General features: G+C 56.0%; 1 protein-coding gene across 2 annotated transcripts in view; it reads left to right on the forward strand.

Moving 5' to 3' along the window:
- Window positions 1–13,542: 13,542 nt before the first annotated feature.
- The window catches only part of LOC144822076 (tubulin alpha-1D chain), a 28,527-nt gene continuing 17,561 nt past the window's right edge, over window positions 13,543–24,508 (forward strand). Inside the window, exon 1 of one of the 2 annotated variants that reach the window (XM_078679163.1) lies at window positions 13,543–13,749. In XM_078679163.1, the coding sequence (XP_078535289.1) occupies window positions 13,747–13,749 (3 nt within the window). In that variant the 5' untranslated portion in view covers window positions 13,543–13,746. Of the gene's footprint in view, window positions 13,750–13,995; window positions 14,046–24,508 lie in introns of those variants that run through there. The other variant, XM_078679165.1, reaches the window with a different exon arrangement.

Below are 24,508 nucleotides of genomic sequence, written 5' to 3' on the forward strand. Positions count from 1 at the left end.
GTAGCATTGTTCCTCTCTCACAACCCTCTTGTTTTAAGGTGATCATCCAGCTTGTAGTACTGTTCCTTTCTTACAATATTCTTGCTTTATGGTGATCACCCTGCATGTAGTATTGTTCCTCTATCACAACCCTCTTGTAGTACGGGGATCGCCCAGCCTGTTGTTTTGTTCCTCGCTCACAGCCCTCTTGTATTACCGGGATCACCCAGCCTGTTGTATTGTTCCTCTCTTAAAACTCTCTTGTTTTAAGGTGATCACCCTGCCTGAAGTATTGTTCTCTCTTACAACCCTCTTGTTTTAAGGTGATCACCCAACCTGTAGTATTGTTCCTCTCTTACAACCCTCTTGTTTTAAGGTGATCACCCAGCCTGTAGAATTGTTCCTCTCTCACAATCCTCTTGTTTTAAGTTGATCGCCCAGCCTGTAGTATTGTTCCTCTCTTACAACCCTCTTGTTTTAAGGTGATCACCCAGCCTGTAGTATTGTTCCTCACTTACAACCCTCTTGTTTTAAGGTGATCACCCAGTCTGTAGTATTGTTCCTCTCTCACAACCCGCTTGTTTTAAGGTGATCACCCAGCCTGTAGAAATGTTCCTTTCTTACAACCCTTTTGTTTTAAGGTGATCACCCTGTCTGTAGTATTGTTCCTCTCTCACAACCCGCTTGTTTTAAGGTGATCACCCAGCCTGTAGAATTGTTCCTCTCTCACAACCCTCTTGTTTTAAGTTGATCGCCCAACCTGTAGTATTGTTCTCTCTTACAACCCTCTTGTTTAAGGTGATCACCCAGCCTGTTGTATTGTTCCTCTCTCACAACCCGCTTGTTTTAAGGTGATCACCCAGCCTGTAGAATTGTTTCTCTCTTACAACCCTTTTGTTTTAAGGTGATCACCCAGTCTGTAGTATTGTTCCTCTCTCACAACCTGCTGGTTTTAAGGTGATCACCCAGCCTGTAGAATTGTTCCTCTCTCACAACACTCTTGTTTTAAGTTGATTGCCCAGCCTGTAGTATTGTTCTCTCTTACAACCCTCTTGTTTTAAGGTGATCACCCAGCCTGTAGTATTGTTCCTCTCTTACAAACCTCTTGTTTTAAGGTGATCCCCCTGTCTGTAGTATTGTTCCTCTCTCACAACCCGCTTGTCTTAAGGTGATCACCTAGACTGTAGAATTGTTCCTCTCTCACAACCCTCTTGTTTTAAGTTGATCGCCCAGCCTGTAGTATTGTTCTCTCTTACAACCCTCTTGTTTTAAGGTGATCACCCAGCCTGTAGTATTGTTCCTCTCTTACAACCCTCTTGTTTTAAGGTGATCACCCAGCCTGTTGTATTGTTCCTCTCTCACAACCCGCTTGTTTTAAGGTGATCACCCAGCCTGTAGAATTGTTTCTCTCTTACAACCCTTTTGTTTTAAGGTGATCACCCAGTCTGTAGTATTGTTCCTCTCTCACAACCTGCTGGTTTTAAGGTGATCACCCAGCCTGTAGAATTGTTCCTCTCTCACAACACTCTTGTTTTAAGTTGATTGCCCAGCCTGTAGTATTGTTCTCTCTTACAACCCTCTTGTTTTAAGGTGATCACCCAGCCTGTAGTATTGTTCCTCTCTTACAACCCTCTTGTTTTAAGGTGATCCCCCTGTCTGTAGTATTGTTCCTCTCTCACAACCCGCTTGTCTTAAGGTGATCACCTAGACTGTAGAATTGTTCCTCTCTCACAACCCTCTTGTTTTAAGTTGATCGCCCAGCCTGTAGTATTGTTCTCTCTTACAACCCTCTTGTTTTAAGGTGATCACCCAGCCTGTAGTATTGTTCCTCTCTTACAACCCTCTTGTTTTAAGGTGATCACCCAGCCTGTTGTATTGTTCCTCTCTCACAACCCGCTTGTTTTAAGGTGATCACCCAGCCTGTAGAATTGTTTCTCTCTTACAACCCTTTTGTTTTAAGGTGATCACCCAGTCTGTAGTATTGTTCCTCTCTCACAACCTGCTGGTTTTAAGGTGATCACCCAGCCTGTAGAATTGTTCCTCTCTCACAACACTCTTGTTTTAAGTTGATTGCCCAGCCTGTAGTATTGTTCTCTCTTACAACCCTCTTGTTTTAAGGTGATCACCCAGCCTGTAGTATTGTTCCTCTCTTACAACCCTCTTGTTTTAAGGTGATCCCCCTGTCTGTAGTATTGTTCCTCTCTCACAACCCGCTTGTCTTAAGGTGATCACCTAGACTGTAGAATTGTTCCTCTCTCACAACCCTCTTGTTTTAAGTTGATCGCCCAGCCTGTAGTATTGTTCTCTCTTACAACCCTCTTGTATTAAGATGATCACTCAGCCTGTAGTATTGTTCCTCTCTTACAACCCTTTTGTTTTAAGGTGATCACCCAGCCTGTAGTGTAGCATCGTTCCTCTCTCACAACCCTCTTGTATTAAGATGATCACTCAGCCTGTAGTATTTTTCCTTTCTTACAATATTCTTGCTTTTTGGTGATCACCCAGTGTGAGAAGTTGGCCTGATGTGCAGTGTTCACTATTCTAGTGATCACTATATATCAGTCCAAACAACCCTTATTGATGATTGGTTGTAAGTCAACCTTATAGACCAGCTATCCTAGTAGCATGGATACGAGCAGTCTAAGGCTAAGACTCTAGAGGGCGTGTTAAGCCAGCTGTTTTACCATCACATTACCCCTTGAACACCCAGTGAAAGGACACCACACAAGTGTTATGAAAATAAACAGTGTATTTATTAGAATCACAACAACCCTGTACTCTTTATGAGGACAGAGTGCTAGGCACACAACAAAACTCTTACGAAAATACTTTTAAGTTAGCACGTTACACAAATGCCCGAGGGGCACGAAAAACCATATACACTAAAAGTGGAATGCGAATTACTAGCAGGTAAGTAACAGTTCTAATAGGCTTTGGAATCGCTAGGACTGGACTAGGGAATCGTTAGATTACTACTAGGAGGCCCAGGGGACTCGGGTGCAGAGTGTGCACTCTCACGCGGGATGCGGGACAAAGTCTATGGAGGCTAGTAAAGGCAAAGTTAGTGTTCACGGGCGAACCCGACCTGGTAGGAAGAAAACGACAGTGGATCCTGACCCTAGGATAGTGAGGCTATGCTGGGACACCGAAGTGCCGAAGTTACCTAGCCCAGGGGCTGCAGCTGCATAGGTCTGAAAAGACGTCGGGATCTCGTTGCCGGACCAGGAGCCTGGAAGGAAGAAGTTGCTGGCAGGCGACCAGTGAAGGAAAGTTCGATGGATCCAAGCCTGGATCAAGGAAGAAGAAAACCTGAAAGCAGAGGGGACCAAGTTCTTGAATCACTAGCCAGTGATTAAGTGGGCACCAGGATGGCACCGGGCGAAGTCACCGCAGTCAGGTGAGTGGGCGCTGCTGGGCTCTGCAGTCTCTCGGACCAGGAGGCGTTGTCGGCGACCAGGATGGAGGTGCGAGCTGTCCCACGAAGGATGAAGTCGTTGGCGTCGAAGTTACCCAGGATTGGGCAACAAGCCTTGGCTAATTCAAGCCCACGCGGTGGACTCAAAATGGCGTCTTGAGTGGACCAGGAGGGTCCAGGGTGCTCCTCTTCTGGGAGGGAGCAAGGGCCAGTCTGGAGCAACCAGACCAGCAGCAGAAATGTCGTCGGGCGTCGTCAGGAAGGCCACAAGCCAACGGGCTAGTAGCCCAACAACGCGGTGAGCAGCAGAAGGCAGAAGGGCCCCACGCCGATCGTGGAGATGCTGGGGGGCTGCTCTTCGGTGCTGGAGCTGCTCAGGGTGGGGGCTTCTCGGACCCCAAAGCACTCACCAGGAAATTACTCGGTGGGCTTGCTGTGCAGAAGTCGTGCAGTCTTGGCGATGGCCGGTCCCTCGAGGTCTCGTCGCACCCACGGTTCTCAGCTGTGCTGTAGAGGTGGGTAGAGGTCAGAGGTGCCAGGGAAGCCGGGTCTCGTCGAGCTGGGCAGTCGGATTCCGGAGGAAGGACGTGCAGCAGACCGCAGTGTTCTTAGATGGTGCCTGCGGATGCAGGGTGACTACTCCTTAGCCACAAGGGAGAATCTTGAGGAAGAAATCGTGAAGTCCTTTCGTGGAAAGTGGTATCTTGATTCCAAAGATGATCTGATTTGGAAGGGGGCCAGTCTCTACCTTTATCCTGTAAAAGGGGGCTGGCACGCGACTAAGTCCTGCCCTATGGGTGGGACTAGGAGGGGGGTGGTTACACCCACTTCCTTGGCGGGCTTTTCCCCAGCACAGGGTCTGGAGTGACCCTGGAACTGGTTCCAGCCAGCCTATGCACAGTGAGCACCGGGGTGCCACGTGCAGTCACCTTCCTCTAAAGCCCTGCCTACCTACAATACACAAAACCCTGTCTGGGACGGTGCTGGCACCGCCCCTGGCAGGAAACCCTTTGTCCTTATCTCCTGCTCTGGGAGGACTCCCAGCAGCAGGAGGGCAGACTTGTGTCTCGGTGGCAGCATCCATTTTGTGGATGCTAAGGCTCTGTCTGACTTTAACCGGGGTTAGGGGTTACATACATGTCGTGTCCCTCTAGAAGGGTGGAATGCTAACCCCGTCGCCAGAATTGGCGAGGGGTTAGTATTCCAATTCGTATGACACCTTACTCGACATGTTTTGATAAAGCGATACCAGAGTTGGCACATAACCGCGAGGATTATAATGCACTTAAGAGTATATGGTATGCGATATCATGGAAACGGCTAAGGGATGGATCCCGAAAGCCGCAGACAGGCTCAGCTCATGCCAGAGCACCATCTCACACGATTCCAAGCACTCTGCCTTCAGGATTGTTAAGGCCTGCCATAGGAGTGACTGATAGGAGATCTGTGTGTCCATTTTAGGGTTAGATATAGGTATACTATATCTAAAGCAAAGGGTGATTACACCACCTTGCCCCAGCTGTCAAGCAGCCAGTTGTGTCAGATTTGGATGGCCAGCCAGGGGTGGCATAATACATGCTGCAGCCCCTGGTAGGCCCTGGGTACACCTATGCCCTGGGTACCTAAGGTACACTGTACAGGGACTGGTAAGGTGACTCAGTATCCAATTTAGATAGGTACCTAAGGTACATGGAATCCATTTTACAGAGAGAGCAGTAGGCCTGTGGTCCTGAATAGCAGGGCCCCAGGTCAACTAAGTCAGAAAACCAGCAAAACACCAGGCAAAAAGTTGGGGGCAACCATAGTCAGGGGTCAACCTTCCTACATAAACCCCCCCCAAACGAAAGGAGATAAGGCTATCCTTGTCCAGGTAAGCCTATATTGCCTAAGTGGCCATTTAAGGAAGTACCAGCACTGGCATGGTTACCCCCTATGTCATGGTCCACTAAGCAATCCCTCACCCTAAGGGTGTCTGAGGGTCTCCACCATAGGGAATCTCTACCTGTGGTGTGTTTTGTCAAAGAAAAAGGCTGGTGCTGAAATGGAGTACTGAAGTGAGGCTCCACTAATTGTGGGCTCAGCTTCCTCCAATCATTTTCCACCATATAGGCCTTTCTTTCCAAGACTGAGTTGTTTTGGGCTCTCAGGGTCAACCTCTGGCTACCTACAGCTGGAGGTTGGGTCCCTCTGTTTGGCTTACTGGAGGGACAGGTCAGGTCTGGGGCCCTCAGGTCCCAAGTTTGGCTGTGCCCAACAGTGTCCATCTGTGGGAGGTCCCTAACTAATTTTAAGGGGGATCCCTCAGGAGTATGTTTTATTTTCACTTGGCTAGGACTACTAGCTTCAGTGCCCTTAATCTGCTGATTGGGAAATTATTTTGGACAGGGGGCCCTTTGGGGTCCAACACTGGCCTCCCTGACCTCTACAGCCCTGGGCTGACTGAGGCAGGGTAGAGAGGGGCAGGTTACCTGCTCCAGACTGGGTCCCACCTTGGAAGGGTCCACTGACATCAGGGGTTCTGCCAGGCTAGGCCTGACTACCTCTGTGGCAGTTGCTTCACAAGGGGTCAGATCAGTTCCCTGAGGAGGCTGATCTGTTCCTAAAGTCTGGTGGGAGGGAGATTTCTCTTCCTCCTCAATGCTCTCTGTCTGAGTGGAGTGATCCATAGTTTCAGGCTTCACAACACTATCATCTGTCTGAGTTTGAGCTGTGGCCATCACAACTCTCCCAACCTTTTCAGGAGGGGGCTCAGTTTGGGTGTGGGCTGTTACCATGACAGCCTTGACAACCTGTTCTGGGAAGGAAGTTGTCTGAGATTGGGTTGTGACTGGCACAACCCTCCTGACCTGTTCAGGGAGGATATCTTGGACTGGGGCTGTGGCTACCACTGCCCCACTAACCTTACCATGGATGTTTACCATTCTAGAATGGGTTTCTTGCTCTACTTCAGCCCAGGCTGAGAGCTCTAAATCATTCCCCAGTAGGCAATCTACAGGCAAGTTTGGTGACACTGCCACTCTCTTGTGGCCAGTGACACCTCCCCAGCTGAGATTGACCACTGCCATGGGATGATCTCTCTGCACTCCATCAATATTGGTCACCTGGTATGTGGCACCAGGTAAAAGTTGCCTTGAGGGGACTAGACTCTCAGTCACCATAGTGATGCTAGCCCCTGTATCTCTATAGGCCTCAACTTTTATACCATTGATGAGGGGCTCCTGTCTGTACTTGCCCAAACTGTTGGGACAAGTTGTGAAGTTGGCAAACCCCATGCCAGTCTCACAGACAAGAGTGTCTAAGTTTGGGGACCTGGTTAGGCCAGAGTCCCCAGGAACTCCCAAAGTAAATGCACCCAAATTCTTGGGGGCACTCCCACCACCTGGGGGATTACTACTAGTAGTAACAGGAGGTTTGGGAATGTTACTTGGGGGTATGTTTTCCTTATTGTTATTCTTGGGGCAACTGCTGTCAGTTTTTAAATGACCCACCTGTTTACAGGGATAACAATAAGGTTTCTTCTGGTTGTTGGAAGGATTCTGGGACCCACCCCCCTCAGAGGATTTTTGGGGCCCTGATGTGGCTTGATCTGTAGATTTATTCCCACCCTTCTCTTGAGGCTTGGTTGATTCCTTTTTCTGGTCACCACCTTGGTTCTTGGGCCTAATCCTGGTTCTGACCCATTTGTCTGCCCTCTTACCCAATTCTTGTGGAGAGGTCAGATCAGAGTCTACCAGGTGCTGGTGTAATAACTGGTTCTGACAATTATTTAAGACTTGCTCTCTCATAATAAGATTATACAATCCTGTGAAGTCAGTAACCTTGCTACCCAGTAGCCAGCCTTCCAAAGCCTTAGTGGCACAATCAACAAAGTCTGACCAGTCCTGAGACTGAGTTTTCTGGGTGTCTCTGAACAGCAACCTGTACTGCTCAGTGGTTAAGCCAAACCCATCAACCAGTGCATTTTTCAGGACCTGGTAATCATTAGCATCATCCACTCTTGTAGTGAGGAGCTTATCTCTACCTTTACCATCAAAGGAGAGCCACAGTATAGCTGCCCACTGACTCTGGGGAATGCACTGCACAGTGCAGGCCCTCTCCAGAGCAGCCATCCATTTCTGGATATCATCCCCTTGCTTAAAGGGGGGCACTATTTTAGTCAGGTGTTTAGTATCTAAACCCTTCTCTCTATCTCTTGGGAGATTGCTGCCACCAGTGGGAGCTAGCCCACTCATCTGCTGCTCTCTTGCCAGGGCAAGCTTCTCTTTGGCCAGGGCAATTTCTTCCCTTTCAATCCTCAGTTCAGCTTGTCTCATCCTAGCTTCATGCTCCTTTCTCTGAGGGGAAGTAAATCTCCTCTGTGGAGGATTCCTTCTCCCCTGAGAAGAGGCATTAGAGTGCAGAGATCTATTGGAGTCCCTAGAAAGAGATCTATCTCTCCTAACTCCAAGGTTAGGCCCACTTCGGGTCAGTACTGGGGGTCCCCCAGATCCTAGCCCAAGTAAGTCTAAGTTGGTCCTAGTTAGCCTTCTGACTACCTCAAGACCTTTGTCTACCTCATCCCCAGAGAGTACCTCCTGATCCTCCTCCTCAACTGCTGAATCAGTGTTGGGGAGGTCTGGATCCCCAGAGGTTCCCTCTAAGGCTGGCATGCTCTCATGTAACTGAGAGAGCTTTCTGGCATCATATGTCTCTAAGAGACCTATCAGAAAGGGAATGGTGGGGTTAGACCCCTGCTTCAGTTTCCTGGAGACACAGAGTTGCCTCATCTCCTGAAAATTGAGAGCTGCATATCTTGAAGTGACCTGTGGAGGGTCAACACTGACCAGGGGAGTCTCAGTAGAGTCCCCCTGAGTCGACATGCTTTTCTAGTGAGGTGTAAGTGGTGCACTTACCTACACTATATGTTTGCCTACTGATCCCTTGCTAGAGTTGTAGTTTAGGGTGTGCTAGGCCCTAGGAGCTACAACAGCTGGTTCAGTAGAACTCAGAGTATTCTAAGCTAAGTTATATGTACCTTTAGTACTTATGTGATCTTTCACAAGATATTCTTAGGGCATGTGTGGTAAAACAACAGCAAGCTCAAATCCCAACCGCTGCTCACCAATGTGAGAAGTTGGCCTGATGTGCAGTGTTCACTATTCTAGTGATCACTATATATCAGTCCAAACAACCCTTATTGATGATTGGTTGTAAGTCAACCTTATAGACCAGCTATCCTAGTAGCATGGATACGAGCAGTCTAAGGCTAAGACTCTAGAGGGCGTGTTAAGCCAGCTGTTTTACCATCACATTACCCCTTGAACACCCAGTGAAAGGACACCACACAAGTGTTATGAAAATAAACAGTGTATTTATTAGAATCACAACAACCCTGTACTCTTTATGAGGACAGAGTGCTAGGCACACAACAAAACTCTTACGAAAATACTTTTAAGTTAGCACGTTACACAAATGCCCGAGGGGCACGAAAAACCATATACACTAAAAGTGGAATGCGAATTACTAGCAGGTAAGTAACAGTTCTAATAGGCTTTGGAATCGCTAGGACTGGACTAGGGAATCGTTAGATTACTACTAGGAGGCCCAGGGGACTCGGGTGCAGAGTGTGCACTCTCACGCGGGATGCGGGACAAAGTCTATGGAGGCTAGTAAAGGCAAAGTTAGTGTTCACGGGCGAACCCGACCTGGTAGGAAGAAAACGACAGTGGATCCTGACCCTAGGATAGTGAGGCTATGCTGGGACACCGAAGTGCCGAAGTTACCTAGCCCAGGGGCTGCAGCTGCATAGGTCTGAAAAGACGTCGGGGATCTCGTTGCCGGACCAGGAGCCTGGAAGGAAGAAGTTGCTGGCAGGCGACCAGTGAAGGAAAGTTCGATGGATCCAAGCCTGGATCAAGGAAGAAGAAAACCTGAAAGCAGAGGGGACCAAGTTCTTGAATCACTAGCCAGTGATTAAGTGGGCACCAGGATGGCACCGGGCGAAGTCACCGCAGTCAGGTGAGTGGGCGCTGCTGGGCTCTGCAGTCTCTCGGACCAGGAGGCGTTGTCGGCGACCAGGATGGAGGTGCGAGCTGTCCCACGAAGGATGAAGTCGTTGGCGTCGAAGTTACCCAGGATTGGGCAACAAGCCTTGGCTAATTCAAGCCCACGCGGTGGACTCAAAATGGCGTCTTGAGTGGACCAGGAGGGTCCAGGGTGCTCCTCTTCTGGGAGGGAGCAAGGGCCAGTCTGGAGCAACCAGACCAGCAGCAGAAATGTCGTCGGGCGTCGTCAGGAAGGCCACAAGCCAACGGGCTAGTAGCCCAACAACGCGGTGAGCAGCAGAAGGCAGAAGGGCCCCACGCCGATCGTGGAGATGCTGGGGGGCTGCTCTTCGGTGCTGGAGCTGCTCAGGGTGGGGGCTTCTCGGACCCCAAAGCACTCACCAGGAAATTACTCGGTGGGCTTGCTGTGCAGAAGTCGTGCAGTCTTGGCGATGGCCGGTCCCTCGAGGTCTCGTCGCACCCACGGTTCTCAGCTGTGCTGTAGAGGTGGGTAGAGGTCAGAGGTGCCAGGGAAGCCGGGTCTCGTCGAGCTGGGCAGTCGGATTCCGGAGGAAGGACGTGCAGCAGACCGCAGTGTTCTTAGATGGTGCCTGCGGATGCAGGGTGACTACTCCTTAGCCACAAGGGAGAATCTTGAGGAAGAAATCGTGAAGTCCTTTCGTGGAAAGTGGTATCTTGATTCCAAAGATGATCTGATTTGGAAGGGGGCCAGTCTCTACCTTTATCCTGTAAAAGGGGGCTGGCACGCGACTAAGTCCTGCCCTATGGGTGGGACTAGGAGGGGGGTGGTTACACCCACTTCCTTGGCGGGCTTTTCCCCAGCACAGGGTCTGGAGTGACCCTGGAACTGGTTCCAGCCAGCCTATGCACAGTGAGCACCGGGGTGCCACGTGCAGTCACCTTCCTCTAAAGCCCTGCCTACCTACAATACACAAAACCCTGTCTGGGACGGTGCTGGCACCGCCCCTGGCAGGAAACCCTTTGTCCTTATCTCCTGCTCTGGGAGGACTCCCAGCAGCAGGAGGGCAGACTTGTGTCTCGGTGGCAGCATCCATTTTGTGGATGCTAAGGCTCTGTCTGACTTTAACCGGGGTTAGGGGTTACATACATGTCGTGTCCCTCTAGAAGGGTGGAATGCTAACCCCGTCGCCAGAATTGGCGAGGGGTTAGTATTCCAATTCGTATGACACCTTACTCGACATGTTTTGATAAAGCGATACCAGAGTTGGCACATAACCGCAAGGATTATAATGCACTTAAGAGTATATGGTATGCGATATCATGGAAACGGCTAAGGGATGGATCCCGAAAGCCGCAGACAGGCTCAGCTCATGCCAGAGCACCATCTCACACGATTCCAAGCACTCTGCCTTCAGGATTGTTAAGGCCTGCCATAGGAGTGACTGATAGGAGATCTGTGTGTCCATTTTAGGGTTAGATATAGGTATACTATATCTACAGCAAGGGGTGATTACACGACCTTGCCCCAGCTGTCAAGCAGCCAGTTGTGTCAGATTTGGATGGCCAGCCAGGGGTGGCATAATACATGCTGCAGCCCCTGGTAGGCCCTGGGTACACCTATGCCCTGGGTACCTAAGGTACACTGTACAGGGACTGGTAAGGTGACTCAGTATCCAATTTAGATAGGTACCTAAGGTACATGGAATCCATTTTACAGAGAGAGCAGTAGGCCTGGGGTACTGAATAGGAGGGTCCCAGGTCAACTAAGTCAGAAAACCAGCTAAACACAAGGCAAAAAGTTGGGGGCAACCATAGTCAGGGGTCAACCTTCCTACACCCAGCCTGTAGTATTGTTCCTCTCTTACAACCCTCTAGTCTTAAAAAAAGTCTGTGTGTGATCCAGAAAATGAGTGTTGGTCAGGGGTGGCTTTCCTGTATTGGCGGAGGAGCCTTGGTCCACTCTAAGCAGATGATAAATAAAACAATAATAAAACATTGTTATTATGGTTTTATTTATCTCTGTCTGAGCTGCTTACGTCTGACGCAGACGGAATGGGATGAGCGGGCCTGGACCCTGGCAGGAAGGAGTACTGTACACTTACAAGTGCGCATGTCAGTTTGGGCGGCCGTCTCAGTCCGACCACACAGACATGCGCACTTATGTTTCTCCAACGAGAAATGCCATAGGCTCCTGGGCACTGTCTGAGCGGCAGACCAGGGCGCTCTGACCAATCCTGGCGCTCCTCTCATTCTAGAAGAGCAGCGTCTGGATTGGGTGGGGAGCCTGAGCCTTCCGGCCCACCCACGTGTGCGAGAACCAATGAGGCGGGCGGCAGGAGGTGCAGAGTGGCAGGTACGATTTTTTTAAATTTTATTTCCAAACCCCCTCCCCGTGCCGCCCTACTGGTTTCGATTGGTGGCAGCCGCCACTGGTGCCCGTGGGCTCCACCTTCAAACACCGGCTGAAATTGAGCTCTGCTACTAAGCCGAATATTTTGATACTAGTACACAGGGTCATCCTCACTTATGAATAGTTTACAGCTCAGTGGGTAAACTAAAATGTCACCTTCAGACAACCACGAGTCGGGCATTGTTCTGGGCTTGTCATGAGTTGAAGCCGAGGAGCAGAGTGACGTCACGACAGATGTGATTGTTATACTATCAGGCTTGTCCAATAGGTTAAAGTGCACAATTTGTCCCTTCGATTCCCTCATATAATGGGTATGAGGTTCAATTTCTGTAAATGCTTGTCCTCCTCCCCCATTGTTGGCAGCGGGACTGGCTTTAGGGGGGTGCGACCGGTGCAGCCGCACCTGTTGCTGACTTTCGTGGGGGCGCTGGGTTTAAAAATTATTTCTGGTTTGAAAGCCCATGACCTTCCTTGTGCATCAGACAGTTTTCAGGCAACAATAAAAATGCCAAGACAACCCTGGTGATGAATGTTGTTACTGTTGGGAGTTCGGAAGTTTGTCTGGTGGCAGTTTAGACTCATTGTAAGTTAGCACGGAGGGTTAACGTGCCTGCTGCAAAGAACATGTACCATGCAGATCACAGAACTGAGTGTAAGTGAACCCCCCCCCCCCCCCCCCCCCCCCCCACGAAGTTGGGGTCTAGCTGCCCCTGCCATCAGGTGTTCCAGTAAACTGCGCACAGGGTTCATCTGCGCAGAGCTGTCCATTGGCCCTGCTTGCAGGAGGCCGTGGGTGGAGGGTCGTCGATTGCCCCCCACCCCTTTTCTTTATCATTACTCTATAGTTCTGCCACAGGACCTCAAAAAAATGCTACTGAGACGCAAACAGAGAGTAAAGCGCCCCTTGTGTTTAGACGAACATTGGTGTTACTGCCCAGTTGAGTGGCGGCGTTTTTATCGAGCTCGGAAGGATGAAGGGCTGGGTAGGCCCTGGTTTTGGACGGAACAGCAGTGTACTATAGCACATCGCGTACGGCCTGGCTCCGGACCACTCCTGCTCAAGACTGCGTAAGCGCTTCGAGGCCGTTCGAGGTGTTGAAAGTGCTAAATACAGAAGTCGATGACAAAACGTCAACAACGCGACAGTCTCATGCGCTGCAGACCCCGGGGACCCTCGAGGGCCCGGATACAGCGCTGCGCGGCGACAACGCGCACAGACAGGAGTGTGTGTCCAGGACAGCGCTGCAACGAGACAGAGCCATCTCCAACGGGGTTTCTCTGTTCGTTGTTTCCGATGGGACCTCTGAGGCCCACGGGGGTGGAAGCGGGTCCCCATCTGCCGTAGGACGCAATAGGGGCCCCCATCTTATGTATGGCTTTATAAGGGGTGAATAGTAGGGTCGGCGCTGGGTCGGAGTCACAGCCCCTGGCCGCACGCACTCTGCAGCAGCTGTATTGACCTATAGCGCTGCGAGGCCCCGGGTGTCATGGCACCTGCAGACGCGGCTCCTTCATTCCTGCCCCACCAGTCCGTCGAGCTCGCCATAGAAACCCGGCGCGTCCCTTCCCGGGGCGGGGGCGGTTTGTTGGGGTCACGCTGGCCGTCGCTGGGGCCCGGGCGGTTTGTTGGGGCCCTCGGTGGCGTGTTTGGGGTTTCCATGGCCCGGGGGCGCCGCCATGATGCCTTCCTCCTCCCCCTCCTTTGTTCCTGGCTGCTCCCGCCTCCCTCTCTCCCTCCCTCCATCTCTGTTGGAAGCCGTCGTGTCCATGACGACAGCCGCGGGAGGGGCCCCGTATCCACCGCCCCCCGTATCCAACAACACAGCACCTGACCTCTGGGCGCTATAAAAGAGGAGGCGGCGGAGCCAGGCGCAGACACCGCAGCCCTCGCCGAGCATCACCCATCGGACCGAAGGCGCCCCCGGAGCAGAGACAGGATGGTGAGTACGGGGACCCCCCCACAGCACCCCCCAGCACCCCTCTATAGAGAGCTGCCGCCCCCCTCTATAGAGGAGCCCCCACCCCAAAGACAGCCCCCCGCCCCCACCCATCGGACGGAAGGCGCCCCGGAGCGGAGACAGGATGGTGAGTACAGGGGACCCCCCCACAGCACCCTCCAGCACCCCTCTATAGAGAGCTGCCGCCCCCTGCCCTCTCTAGAGGAACCCCCACCCCAAAGACAGCCCCCCGCCCCCACCCATCGGACGGAAGGCGCCCCCGGAGCGGAGACAGGATGGTGAGTACAGGGGACCCCCCCACAGTACCCCTCTATAGAGAGGCGCCCCCCCCTCTAGAGGAACCCCCACCCCAAAGACAGCCCCCACCCTCACCCATCGGACGGAAGGTGCCCCGGACAGGAGACAGGATTGTGAGGGGGGACCCCCCAGCACCCCTAGATCAAGCTGAAGGCCCCCATATCCTCTCTATAGGAGCCCCCACCCCCAAAGACGGGGTTCACTGGGGACCAGGAGACAAGAGGGACCCCCCCAGCACCCCTCTAGAGCGAGCTGCCGCCCCCATGCAAAGCCAGGGCGTTCACCGGGACCCCTCTATAGCGAGCAGCCCCCCCCGCACCCCCAAAGACACGGGGCACCGCGGCGCCCCTCCCCCGCACCCCTTCCCGCCCTGAGCACAAAGAGAGAGAAAGAGAGGCTTCACCCGGGAAAAGAGGCGACAAGATGGCGGAGGGGTGGGGGGGTGCTGGGCGCCCCTCTATAGTAAGGCGCCCCCCTGCACCTCTCTATATGAGCCCCTACCCAAAGACAGCCCCCCAGAGCCCCTCTAGAGCAGCCGCCACCTCCCCTCCGAGCCCAAAGAGGCCCTGGAGGCAGGCTGGGGGGTCCCGGGGCAGAGACTGGCACCCCCCGCCCATCACCCGACCCCCCCCCACCGTGCAGCCCCCGTGCACCTCCCTATATGACAAAGAGAGGGTTGGGGCACAGATGCTCGGCCCCCCACTCTGCCCCCCTCCACTGCGCAGCCCCCCTGCCCCTCTCTATGTGTCCCCCTCACCCAAGGATGGGGGGCAAGCGCTGTGCACTGAAGCCCGCGCCCGGCGCTATGGAGGAGCGAGGGGCCGCAGCCCAGGGCGGGGTGATCCGGACCCTCCCCCGACCTCTTTCATCCACCACTAGCGCCCCCCCATGACTTCGCCCCTGCAGGGGATTATTTTACCCCCCCCCCCCGCCTTTTCTCTCTGGATGAAAGGCCGTTGAGTTGAAATACTATCAGGTCCCAAAAATAAGTACTAATCTGGCACGGCCTGCCCCCCCCCCCAGCGCCCCCGGACTCATCCTCGCGGCTCCACCGCGCCCATCGCCCCCCCTACCCCCCCCATGGACCCGCCCCTGTCCATCAGCCCTGCGCAGCATCAGGACCACTCCGAGACCGCTGACGTCACCGCCCGCACACCCGAGCGCATCTTCCCTCTGCACTCATGGCCCCTCCCTGGGCCTCGCCCATCGCCCCTCAATGACTCAGGCGCGCAACACCCATTGGGCTCACGGGGATTCAGCCCCCCCCCCACCCCCCCAATTTTCGGGGGCTGCCGAGCATCTCATTGCAGCCGCATCCGAGTACTTAACAGGTCTTTAAAATATCATTTACTTGTAAAAGAGGCGTTTGTTTTGTGTTCACCCCTTCCTACAGCCACTCTGTATGTGGTTGGAAGAATTCCCCCCCCCCCCCCGAAATATTTTTCAGGCGCCCCCGAAATTTGGCTCTAGCTGCCCCTCATGTACCTCGCCCATCACCCCTCCCCGTACCTCGTCCATCACCAAACCTCCGCCGTCATCGCCTCTCCTGCACCTCGAACATCACCCCCTGCACCTTCGAGCCTGCTGTACTGTGCCGAGCCCCCCCCTGCGCCCCCTAACTCACCCTCGCTCCTGCACCCTCCTGTCCATCAGCCCTGCAAAGCTTCAGCACCACTCTCAGCCCGCTGACGTCACCTCTCCCGTACATCCGAGCCCATCGCTCCCTCCTGCACCCCTGAGCCCATCGCTCCCTCCTGCACCCCCGAGCCCATCGCTCCCCCTCCTGCACCCCAAGCCCATCGCTCCCCCTCCTCCTCCTGCACCCCGAGCCCATCGCTCCCCCTCCTGCACCTCTGAGCCCATCGCTCCCTCCTGCACCCCTGAGCCCATCGCTCTCCCTCCTGCACCTCTGAGCCCATCGCTCTCCCTCCTGCACCTCTGAGCCCATCGCTCTCCCTCCTGCACCTGCGAGCCCATTGCTCCCCCTCCTGCACCTCTGAGCCCATCGCTCTCCCTCCTGCACCCCTGAGCCCATCGCTCTCCCTCCTGCACCTCTGAGCCCATCGCTCTCCCTCCTGCACCTCTGAGCCCATCGCTCTCCCTCCTGCACCTGCGAGCCCATCGCTCCCCCTCCTGCACCCCTGAGCCCATCGCTCCCCCTCCTGCACCTCTGAGCCCATCGCTCTCCCTCCTGCACCTGCGAGCCCATCGCTCCCCCTCCTGCACCCCTGAGCCCATCGCTCCCCCTCCTGCACCTCTGAGCCAATCACTCTCCCTCCTGCACCCCTGAGCCCATCGCTCTCCCTCCTGCACCCCTGAGCCCATCGCTCTCCCTCCTGCACCCCTGAGCCCATCGCTCTCCCTCCTGCACCCCTGAGCCCATCGCTCCCCCTCCTGCACCTCTGAGCCCATCACTCTCCCTCCTGCACCCCTGAGCCCATCGCTCTCCCTCCTGCACCCCTGAGCCCATCGCTCTCCCTCCTGCACCCCTGAGCCCATCGCTCTCCCTCCTGCACCCCTGAGCCAATCGCTCTCCCTCCTGCACCCCTGAGCCCATCGCTCTCCCTCCTGCACCCCTGAGCCCATCGCCCCCTCCTGCACCTCTGAACCCATCGCTCTCCCTCCTGCACCTCTGAGCCCATCGCTCCCCCTCCTGCACCTGCGAGCCCATCGCTCTCCCTCCTGCACCTGCGAGCCCATCGCTCCCCCTCCTGCACCTCTGAGCCCATCGCTCCCCCTCCTGCACCTCTGAGCCCATCGCTCCCCCTCCTGCACCTGCGAGCCCATCGCTCCCCCTCCTGCACCTGCGAGCCCATCGCTCTCCCTCCTGCACCTGCGAGCCCATCGCTCTCCCTCCTGCACCTCTGAGCCCATCGCTCCCCCTCCTGCACCTCTGAGCCCATCGCTCTCCCTCCTGCACCTCTGAGCCCATCGCTCTCCCTCCTGCACCTGCGAGCCCATCGCTCTCCCTCCTGCACCTGCGAGCCCATCGCTCCCCCTCCTGCACCTCTGAGCCCATCGCTCTCCCTCCTGCACCTCTGAGCCCATCGCTCTCGCTCCTGCACCTGCGAGCCCATCGCTCTCCCTCCTGCACCTGCAAGCCCATCGCTCTCCCTCCTGCACCTGCAAGCCCATCGCTCCCCCTCCTGCACCTCTGAGCCCATCGCTCCCCCTCCTGCACCCCTGAGCCCATCGCTCCCCCTCCTGCACCCCTGAGCACATCGCTCCCCCTCCTGCACCTGCGAGCCCATCGCTCTCCCTCCTGTGCCTCTGAGCCAATCGCTCTCCCTCCTGTGCCTCTGAGCCCATCGCTCCCTCTCCTGCACCTGCGAGCCCATCGCTCTCCCTTCTGCACCTCTGAGCCCATCGCTCTCCCTCCTGCACCCCTGAGCCCATCGCTCTCCCTCCTGCACCCCTGAGCCCATCGCTCTCCCTCCTGCACCCCTGAGCCCATCGCTCTCCCTCCTGCACCCCTGAGCCCATCGCTCCCCCTCCTGCACCTCTGTGCCTATCGCTCTCCCTCCTGCACCTGCGAGCCCATCGCTCTCCCTCCTGCGCCTCTGAGCCCATCGCTCTCCCTCCTGCACCTCTGAGCCCATCGCTCTCCTTCTTGCACCCCTGAGCCCATTGCTCCCCCTCCTGCACCTCTGAGCCCATCGCTCTCCCTCCTGCACCTCTGAGCCCCTCGCTCCCCCTCCTGCACCTCTGAGCCCATCGCTCTCCCTCCTGCACCTCTGAGCTCATCGCTCCCCCTCCTGCACCTCTGAGCCCATCGCTCTCCCTCCTGCACCTCTGAGCCCATCGCTCTCCCTCCTGCACCTCTGAGCTCATCGCTCTCCCTCCTGTGCCTCTGAGCCCATCGCTCTCCCTCCTGCGCCTCTGAGCCCATCGCTCTCCCTCCTGCACCCCTGAGCCCATCGCTCCCCTTCCTGCACCTCTGAGCCCATCGCTCCCCCTCCTGCACCTGCGAGCCCATCGCTCTCCCTCCTGCGCCTCTGAGCCCATCGCTCCCCCTCCTGCACCTCTGAGCCCATCGCTCCCCCTCCTGCACCTCTGAGCCCATCGCTCCCCCTCCTGCACCTCTGAGCCCATCGCTCTCCCTCCTGCACCTCTGAGCCCATCGCTCTCCCTCCTGCACCTCTGAGCCCATCGCTCTCCCTCCTGCACCTGCGAGCCCATCGCTCTCCCTCCTGCACCTGCGAGCCCATCGCTCCCTCCTGCACCTCTGAGCCCATCGCTCCCTCCTGCACCTCTGAGCCCATCACGCCCCCTCCTGCACCTCTGAGCCCTATCGCTCTCCCTCCTGCACCCCCGAGCCCATCGCTCCCCCTCCTGCACCTCTGAGCCCATCGCGCCCCCTCCTGCACCTCTGAGCCCATCGCGCCCCCTCCTGCACCTCTGAGCCCATCACTCTCCCTCCTGCACCTGCGAGCCCATCGCTCCCCCTCCTGCACCCCTGAGCCCATCGCTCCCCCTCCTGCACCTGCGAGCCCATCGCTCTCCCTCCTGCACCTGCGAGCCCATCGCTCTCCCTCCTGCACCTGCGAGCCCATCGCTCTCCCTCCTGCACCCCTGAGCCCATCGCTCTCCCTCCTGCACCCCTGAGCCCATCGCTCTCCCTCCTGTGCCTCTGAGCCCATCGCTCTCCATCCTGCGCCTCTGAGCCCATCGCTCTCCCTCCTGCACCCCTGAGCCCATCGCTCTCCCTCCTGCACCTCTGAGCCCATCGCTCTCCCTCCTGCACCTCTGAGCCCATCGCTCCCCCTCCTGCACCTGCGAGCCCATCGCTCCCCCTCCTGCACCTCTGAGCCCATCGCGCCCCCTCCTGCACCTCTGAGCCCATCGCTCCTCCTCCTGCACCTCTGAGCTCATCGCTCTCCCTCCTGCACCTCTGAGCCCATCGCTCCCCCTCCTGCACCTGCGAGCCCATCGCTCCCCCTCCTGCACCTCTGAGCCCATCGCGCCCCCTCCTGCACCTCTGAGCCCATCGCTCCCTCCTGCACCTCTGAGCCCATCGCTCCCTCCTGCACCTCTGAGCCCATCGCTCCCTCCTGCACCTCTGAGCCCATCGCGCCCCCTCCTGCACCTCTGAGCCCATCGCGCCCCCTCCTGCACCTCTGAGCCCATCGCGCCCCCTCCTGTACCTCTGGACCCATCGCTCCCCCTCCCGCACCTCTGAGCCCATCGCTCCCCCTCCTGCACCTCTGAGCTCATCGCTCCCCCTCCTGCACCCCTGAGCCCATCGCTCCCCCTCCTGCACCTGCGAGCCCATCGCTCTCCCTCCTGCACCTGCGAGCCCATCGCTCCCTCCTGCACCCCTGAGCCCATCGCTCTCCCTCCTGCACCCCTGAGCCCATCGCTCTCCCTCCTGTGCCTCTGAGCCCATCGCTCTCCCTCCTGCGCCTCTGAGCCCATCGCTCTCCCTCCTGCACCCCTGAGCCCATCGCTCTCCCTCCTGCACCTCTGAGCCCATCGCTCTCCCTCCTGCACCTCTGAGCCCATCGCTCCCCCTCCTGCACCTGCGAGCCCATCGCTCTCCCTCCTGCACCTCTGAGCCCATCGCGCCCCCTCCTGCACCTCTGAGCCCATCGCGCCCCCTCCGGCACCTCTGAGCCCATCGCGCCCCCTCCTGCACCTCTGAGCCCATCGCTCCCCCTCCTGCACCTCTGAGCTCATCGCTCCCCCTCCTGCACCCCTGAGCCCATCACTCTCCCTCCTGCACCTGCAAGCCCATCGCTCCCCCTCCTGCACCTCTGAGCTCATCGCTCCCCCTCCTGCACCTCTGAGCCCATTGCTCTCCCTCCTGCACCTCTGAGCCCCTCGCTCTCCCTCCTACACCTCTGAGCCCATCGCTCCCCCTCCTGTACCTCTGAGCCCATCGCCCCCCCCCTGTACCCCTGAGCCCGCCTCTTTCGTGGTCCCCCAACGTCAACATTGTCCGGGCTTTACGACAGGGAGCAGAGTATGGGGAGGGCGCTGACCCTCCCCATACCCTGGTCAGTTAAGGGTACCTTGTCAAGTAGCAGTTGTTAATAAACACCCCCCCTGCCGAGCTTGTGCCCTGAGGGGGCCCAGTGTCTCCCATACTCGGGGGAGCCCCTTTCCCGCCGGTACCAGAATGTATTAAAAAAGTTTTTTATAGCACGAACAAGACCCCGAAGGGTATCAGAGCGCTTCCCAGTGAAGGTAGGGGAGGAACAAAGTAAAGGGGAAGCTGCAGGGGGAGTAAGAGAGGATAACGGAATGAACTAATAGAACATTGGAATGTTGGGAGCTCCATTGAAAACAATGGAGTGCTCCGGGCTTATAATGGCTGGTAGAAGCCCGGAGCTCCAACATTCCAATGATTCTTTGTTCACAGCTCTGGCTGTGAACAAAGGCTTCGGGAGCCGGAGGGGATTCCAATCCCCTCGCGCTCCCATAAGGCTTTCTTTTTTTTCATTAGAACATTCTGACCGCTGGTGGCAGAATGTTCTAATAGCCTTATAGCCCTTCGTAGCTGATCTATACCGGCTATTAAAGTCCCTCTCCCTTGTTAAAGGCCCTCGCCTTTGGCTCGGGCCTTTAACGCTGGAGAGGGCCTTTAATAGTCGGTATAGCCCTCTACGGCGGGCTATAGGGCTATAATAAGAATGCACAAGGATGAGAACAAACATTACTGTGTAGGGTAAGGCGGACAATCCTGGGCATTACAGTTGTTGGGCCAAAACAAAGAGTGAACTCAAAGGACATTCAGAAAACCAGTGAACCGTGGCCATTTAAGGCAGGAGCTTGTTCATTAGGATTGTTTTTACTTCATATTTGAAAGCCGCTGTGTAGGGGTTTCTGCGGATTTCCGGTGGGAGAGAGTTCCAGATCTTCGGTGCCGAGCCAGAGTAGGCTCTGAGCCTCGTTCTCTTATGGTGAAAAGGCTGGGGTTTCAGTAGTAGAGAATTTGCACCTCTTGGTGGTCTGCCCCTCCTGATAGTTCCAGTCTTTGAGCCAGGTACCCAGGGGTTTTGAAGTGGAGGGCTTTGTGCGTCAAACAAGCAATCTCTAGTTGTATTTTTTGCTTCGTAAGGTAACCACTTCGGAGATCTTAGGGCTGGGGATATGCGTTCAGTTCTTTTTGTATCAGTGATCAGTCTGGCATCGGCATTCAACGAAGCCCTGAGCGGGGCCAATGTATATTTGGGGAGGCCACAGAGTGTCGCGATACCGTAGTCTAGCCTCGGTAGGACAAGCGCTTGAACCACCTGCTTGAAGTCCTCTTGAGGTGGGAATGATTTTAGGTTCCAAGAATCCTCATTTGGAGGTTAGCACCCAGACACATGTTACTGATATGATTCTTCATGTTCCAGTGCGAGTCTAGGGTGATTCCAAGAGATTTAGCTGAGTCGATGATAAGAGGGGAGCAGTTGAAGGCCGAGGGGGGCTTCATTCCGAGGTCCGTCTTGGGGGTGTGCTTAGGAGGGGAGATGAGAATGAATTCTGTTTTGGCGGTGATGAGCAGGGGGTGGTTTTCAGTTAGCCAGTTTTGAGTGATCGTCAAGGAGGAATTGAGTGAAATGAAGTTTGCAGAGGAATTGATTTTCAGTTAAAGTTGCGTGCCATCTGCATACATATGAAAAAGAATGTTTATGGGTTTTAGAGCTTTCGTTACTGGTTCCAGGAAAATGGGAGTATGAGAGAGAGTGCAGAACCTTGTGGGACCCCCATGGAGACTGTAGACGGTTGGGATAGGGTATGATCCACCTTAACTCTGGGCAAGTTCATCACACACCTCCGGCTGCTCGAGGCATCCATTTCATTGGGGCGGTTGGGGGGAGGCACCTGCAACCACCGGTTCAAATCAAGCACTGGGGTGGGGTGTTCCGGGTCTCTTGGAAAGAACACTCAGGTTGTGGTCACCTCCGGTCTGAGTCGAAGGCAGCGTTTGGTGACTTTCCACCAACACCCTAGGGCCCTTGTCGTGTGCTTCTTAACCACATGGAGGGGTCACGGGTGCCACCGATTCATGAGTTCAGAGTGGTGTTCAGGTGTGTGCGGTGCTGTGGGGTGGCACAGAGTGGTGTTCAGGTGTGTGCGGTGCTGTGGGGTGGCACAGAGTGGTGTTCAGGTGTGTGCAGAGCTGAGGGGTGGCACAGAGTGGTGTTCAGGTGTGTGCGGTGCTGTGGGGCTGGCACAGAGTGGTGTTCAGGTGTGTGCGGTGCTGTGGGGCTGGCACAGAGCGGTGTTCAGGTGTGTGCGATGCTGAGGGGTGGCACAGAGTGGTGTTCAGGTGTGTGCAGAGCTGAGGGGTGGCACAGCGTGGTGTTCAGGTGTGTGCGGTGCTGTGGAGTGGCACAGAGTGGTGATTCTCTGATTCTTCAGTTGTTCACTGATTCTGGGGTTCAGGGGTGTGTGAAATTAGCATGGAGTGTTGCTCAGGTGTGTGCGGTGCTGTTGGGGTGATAGGGAGTGGGGTGCCAGCGATTCTTGGGTGGTGTGGAGGTGGCACAGAGTGGTGTTCAGGTGTGTACGGTGCTGTGGGGGTGGCACAGAGTGGGTGTTCAGGTGTGTGCGGTGCTGAGGGTGGCACAGCGTGTTGTTCAGGTGTGTGCGATGCTGAGGGGTGGCACAGAGTGATGTTCAGGTGTGTGCGGTGCTGAGGGGTGGCACAGAGTGGTGTTCAGGTGTGTACGGTGCTGTGGGGGTGGCACAGAGTGGTGTTCAGGTGTGTGCGGTGCTGAGGGGTGGCACAGAGTGGTGTTCAGGTGTGTGCGGTGCTGTGGGGTGGCACAGCATGGTGTTCAGGTGTGTGCGATGCTGAGGGGTGGCACAGAGTGATGTTCAGGTGTGTGCGGTGCTGAGGGGTGGCACAGAGTGGTGTTCAGGTGTGTACGGTGCTGTGGGGGTGGCACAGAGTGGTGTTCAGGTGTGTGCGGTGCTGAGGGGTGGCACAGAGTGGTGTTCAGGTGTGTGCGGTGCTGTGGGGTGGCACAGCATGGTGTTCAGGTGTGTGCGGTGCTGAGGGGTGGCACAGAGTGGTGTTCAGGTGTGTGCAGTGCTGTGGGGTGGCACAGCATGGTGTTCAGGTGTGTGCGGTGCTGAGGGGTGGCACAGAGTGGTGTTCAGGTGTGTGCGATGCTGAGGGGTGGCACAGAGTGGTGTTCAGGTGTGTGCGGTGCTGTGGGGTGGCACAGAGTGGTGTTCAGGTGTGTGCGATGCTGAGGGGTGGCACAGAGTGGTGTTCAGGTGTGTGCGATGCTGAGGGGTGGCACAGAGTGGTGTTCAGGTGTGTGCGGTGCTGTGGGGTGGCACAGAGTGGTGTTCAGGTGTGTACGGTGCTGTGGGGTGGCACAGAGTGGTGTTCAGGTGTGTACGGTGCTGTGGGGTGGCACAGAGTGGTGTTCAGGTGTGTGCGGTGCTGAGGGGTGGCACAGAGTGGTGTTCAGGTGTGTACGGTGCTGAGGTGTGGCACAGCGTGGTGTTCAGGTGTGTGCGGCGCTGTGGGGCTGGCACAGAGTGGTGTTCAGGTGTGTGCGGTACTGAGGGTGGCACAGAGTGGTGTTCAGGTGTGTGCGATGCTGAGGGGTGGCACAGAGTGGTGTTCAGGTGTGTGCGGTGCTGTGGGGTGGCACAGCATGGTGTTCAGGTGTGTGCGGTGCTGAGGGGTGGCACAGAGTGGTGTTCAGGTGTGTGCGATGCTGAGGGGTGGCACAGAGTGGTGTTCAGGTGTGTGCGGTGCTGTGGGGTGGCACAGAGTGGTGTTCAGGTGTGTACGGTGCTGTGGGGTGGCACAGAGTGGTGTTCAGGTGTGTGCGGTGCTGAGGGTGGCACAGCGTGGTGTTCAGGTGTGTGCGGTGCTGAGGGGTGGCACAGAGTGGTGTTCAGGTGTGTGCGATGCTGAGGGGTGGCACAGAGTGGTGTTCAGGTGTGTGCAGAGCTGAGGGGTGGCTCAGAGTGGTGTTCAGGTGTGTGCGGTGCTGAGGGGTGGGACAGAGCGGTGTTCAGGTGTGTGCGGTGGTGAGGGATCTTACAGAGTGGTGTTCAGGTGTGTGCGGTACTGAGGGTGGCACAGAGTGGTGTTCAGGTGTGTGCGGTGCTGTGGGGCTGGCACAGAGTGGTGTTCAGGTGTGTGTGGTGCTGAGGGGTCTTACATCGTGGTGTTCAGGTGTGTGCGGTGCTGAGGGGTCTTACAGAGTGGTGTTCAGGTGTGTGCGGTGCTGAGGGGTCTTACAGAGTGGTGTTCAGGTGTGTGCGGTACTGAGGGTGGCACAGAGTGGTGTTCAGGTGTGTGCGGTGCTGTGGGGCTGGCACAGAGTGGTGTTCAGGTGTGTGCGGTGCTGAGGGGTGGCACAGAGTGGTGTTCAGGTGTGTACGGTGCTGTGGGGTGGCACAGAGTGGTGTTCAGGTGTGTGCAGTGCTGTGGGGTGGCACAGAGTGGTGTTCAGGTGTGTGCGATGCTGAGGGGTGGCACAGA

The sequence above is a fragment of the Lissotriton helveticus genome, chromosome 3_1 (genome assembly GCF_964261635.1).
Source record: "Lissotriton helveticus chromosome 3_1, aLisHel1.1, whole genome shotgun sequence".
NCBI lineage: Eukaryota > Metazoa > Chordata > Amphibia > Caudata > Salamandridae > Lissotriton > Lissotriton helveticus.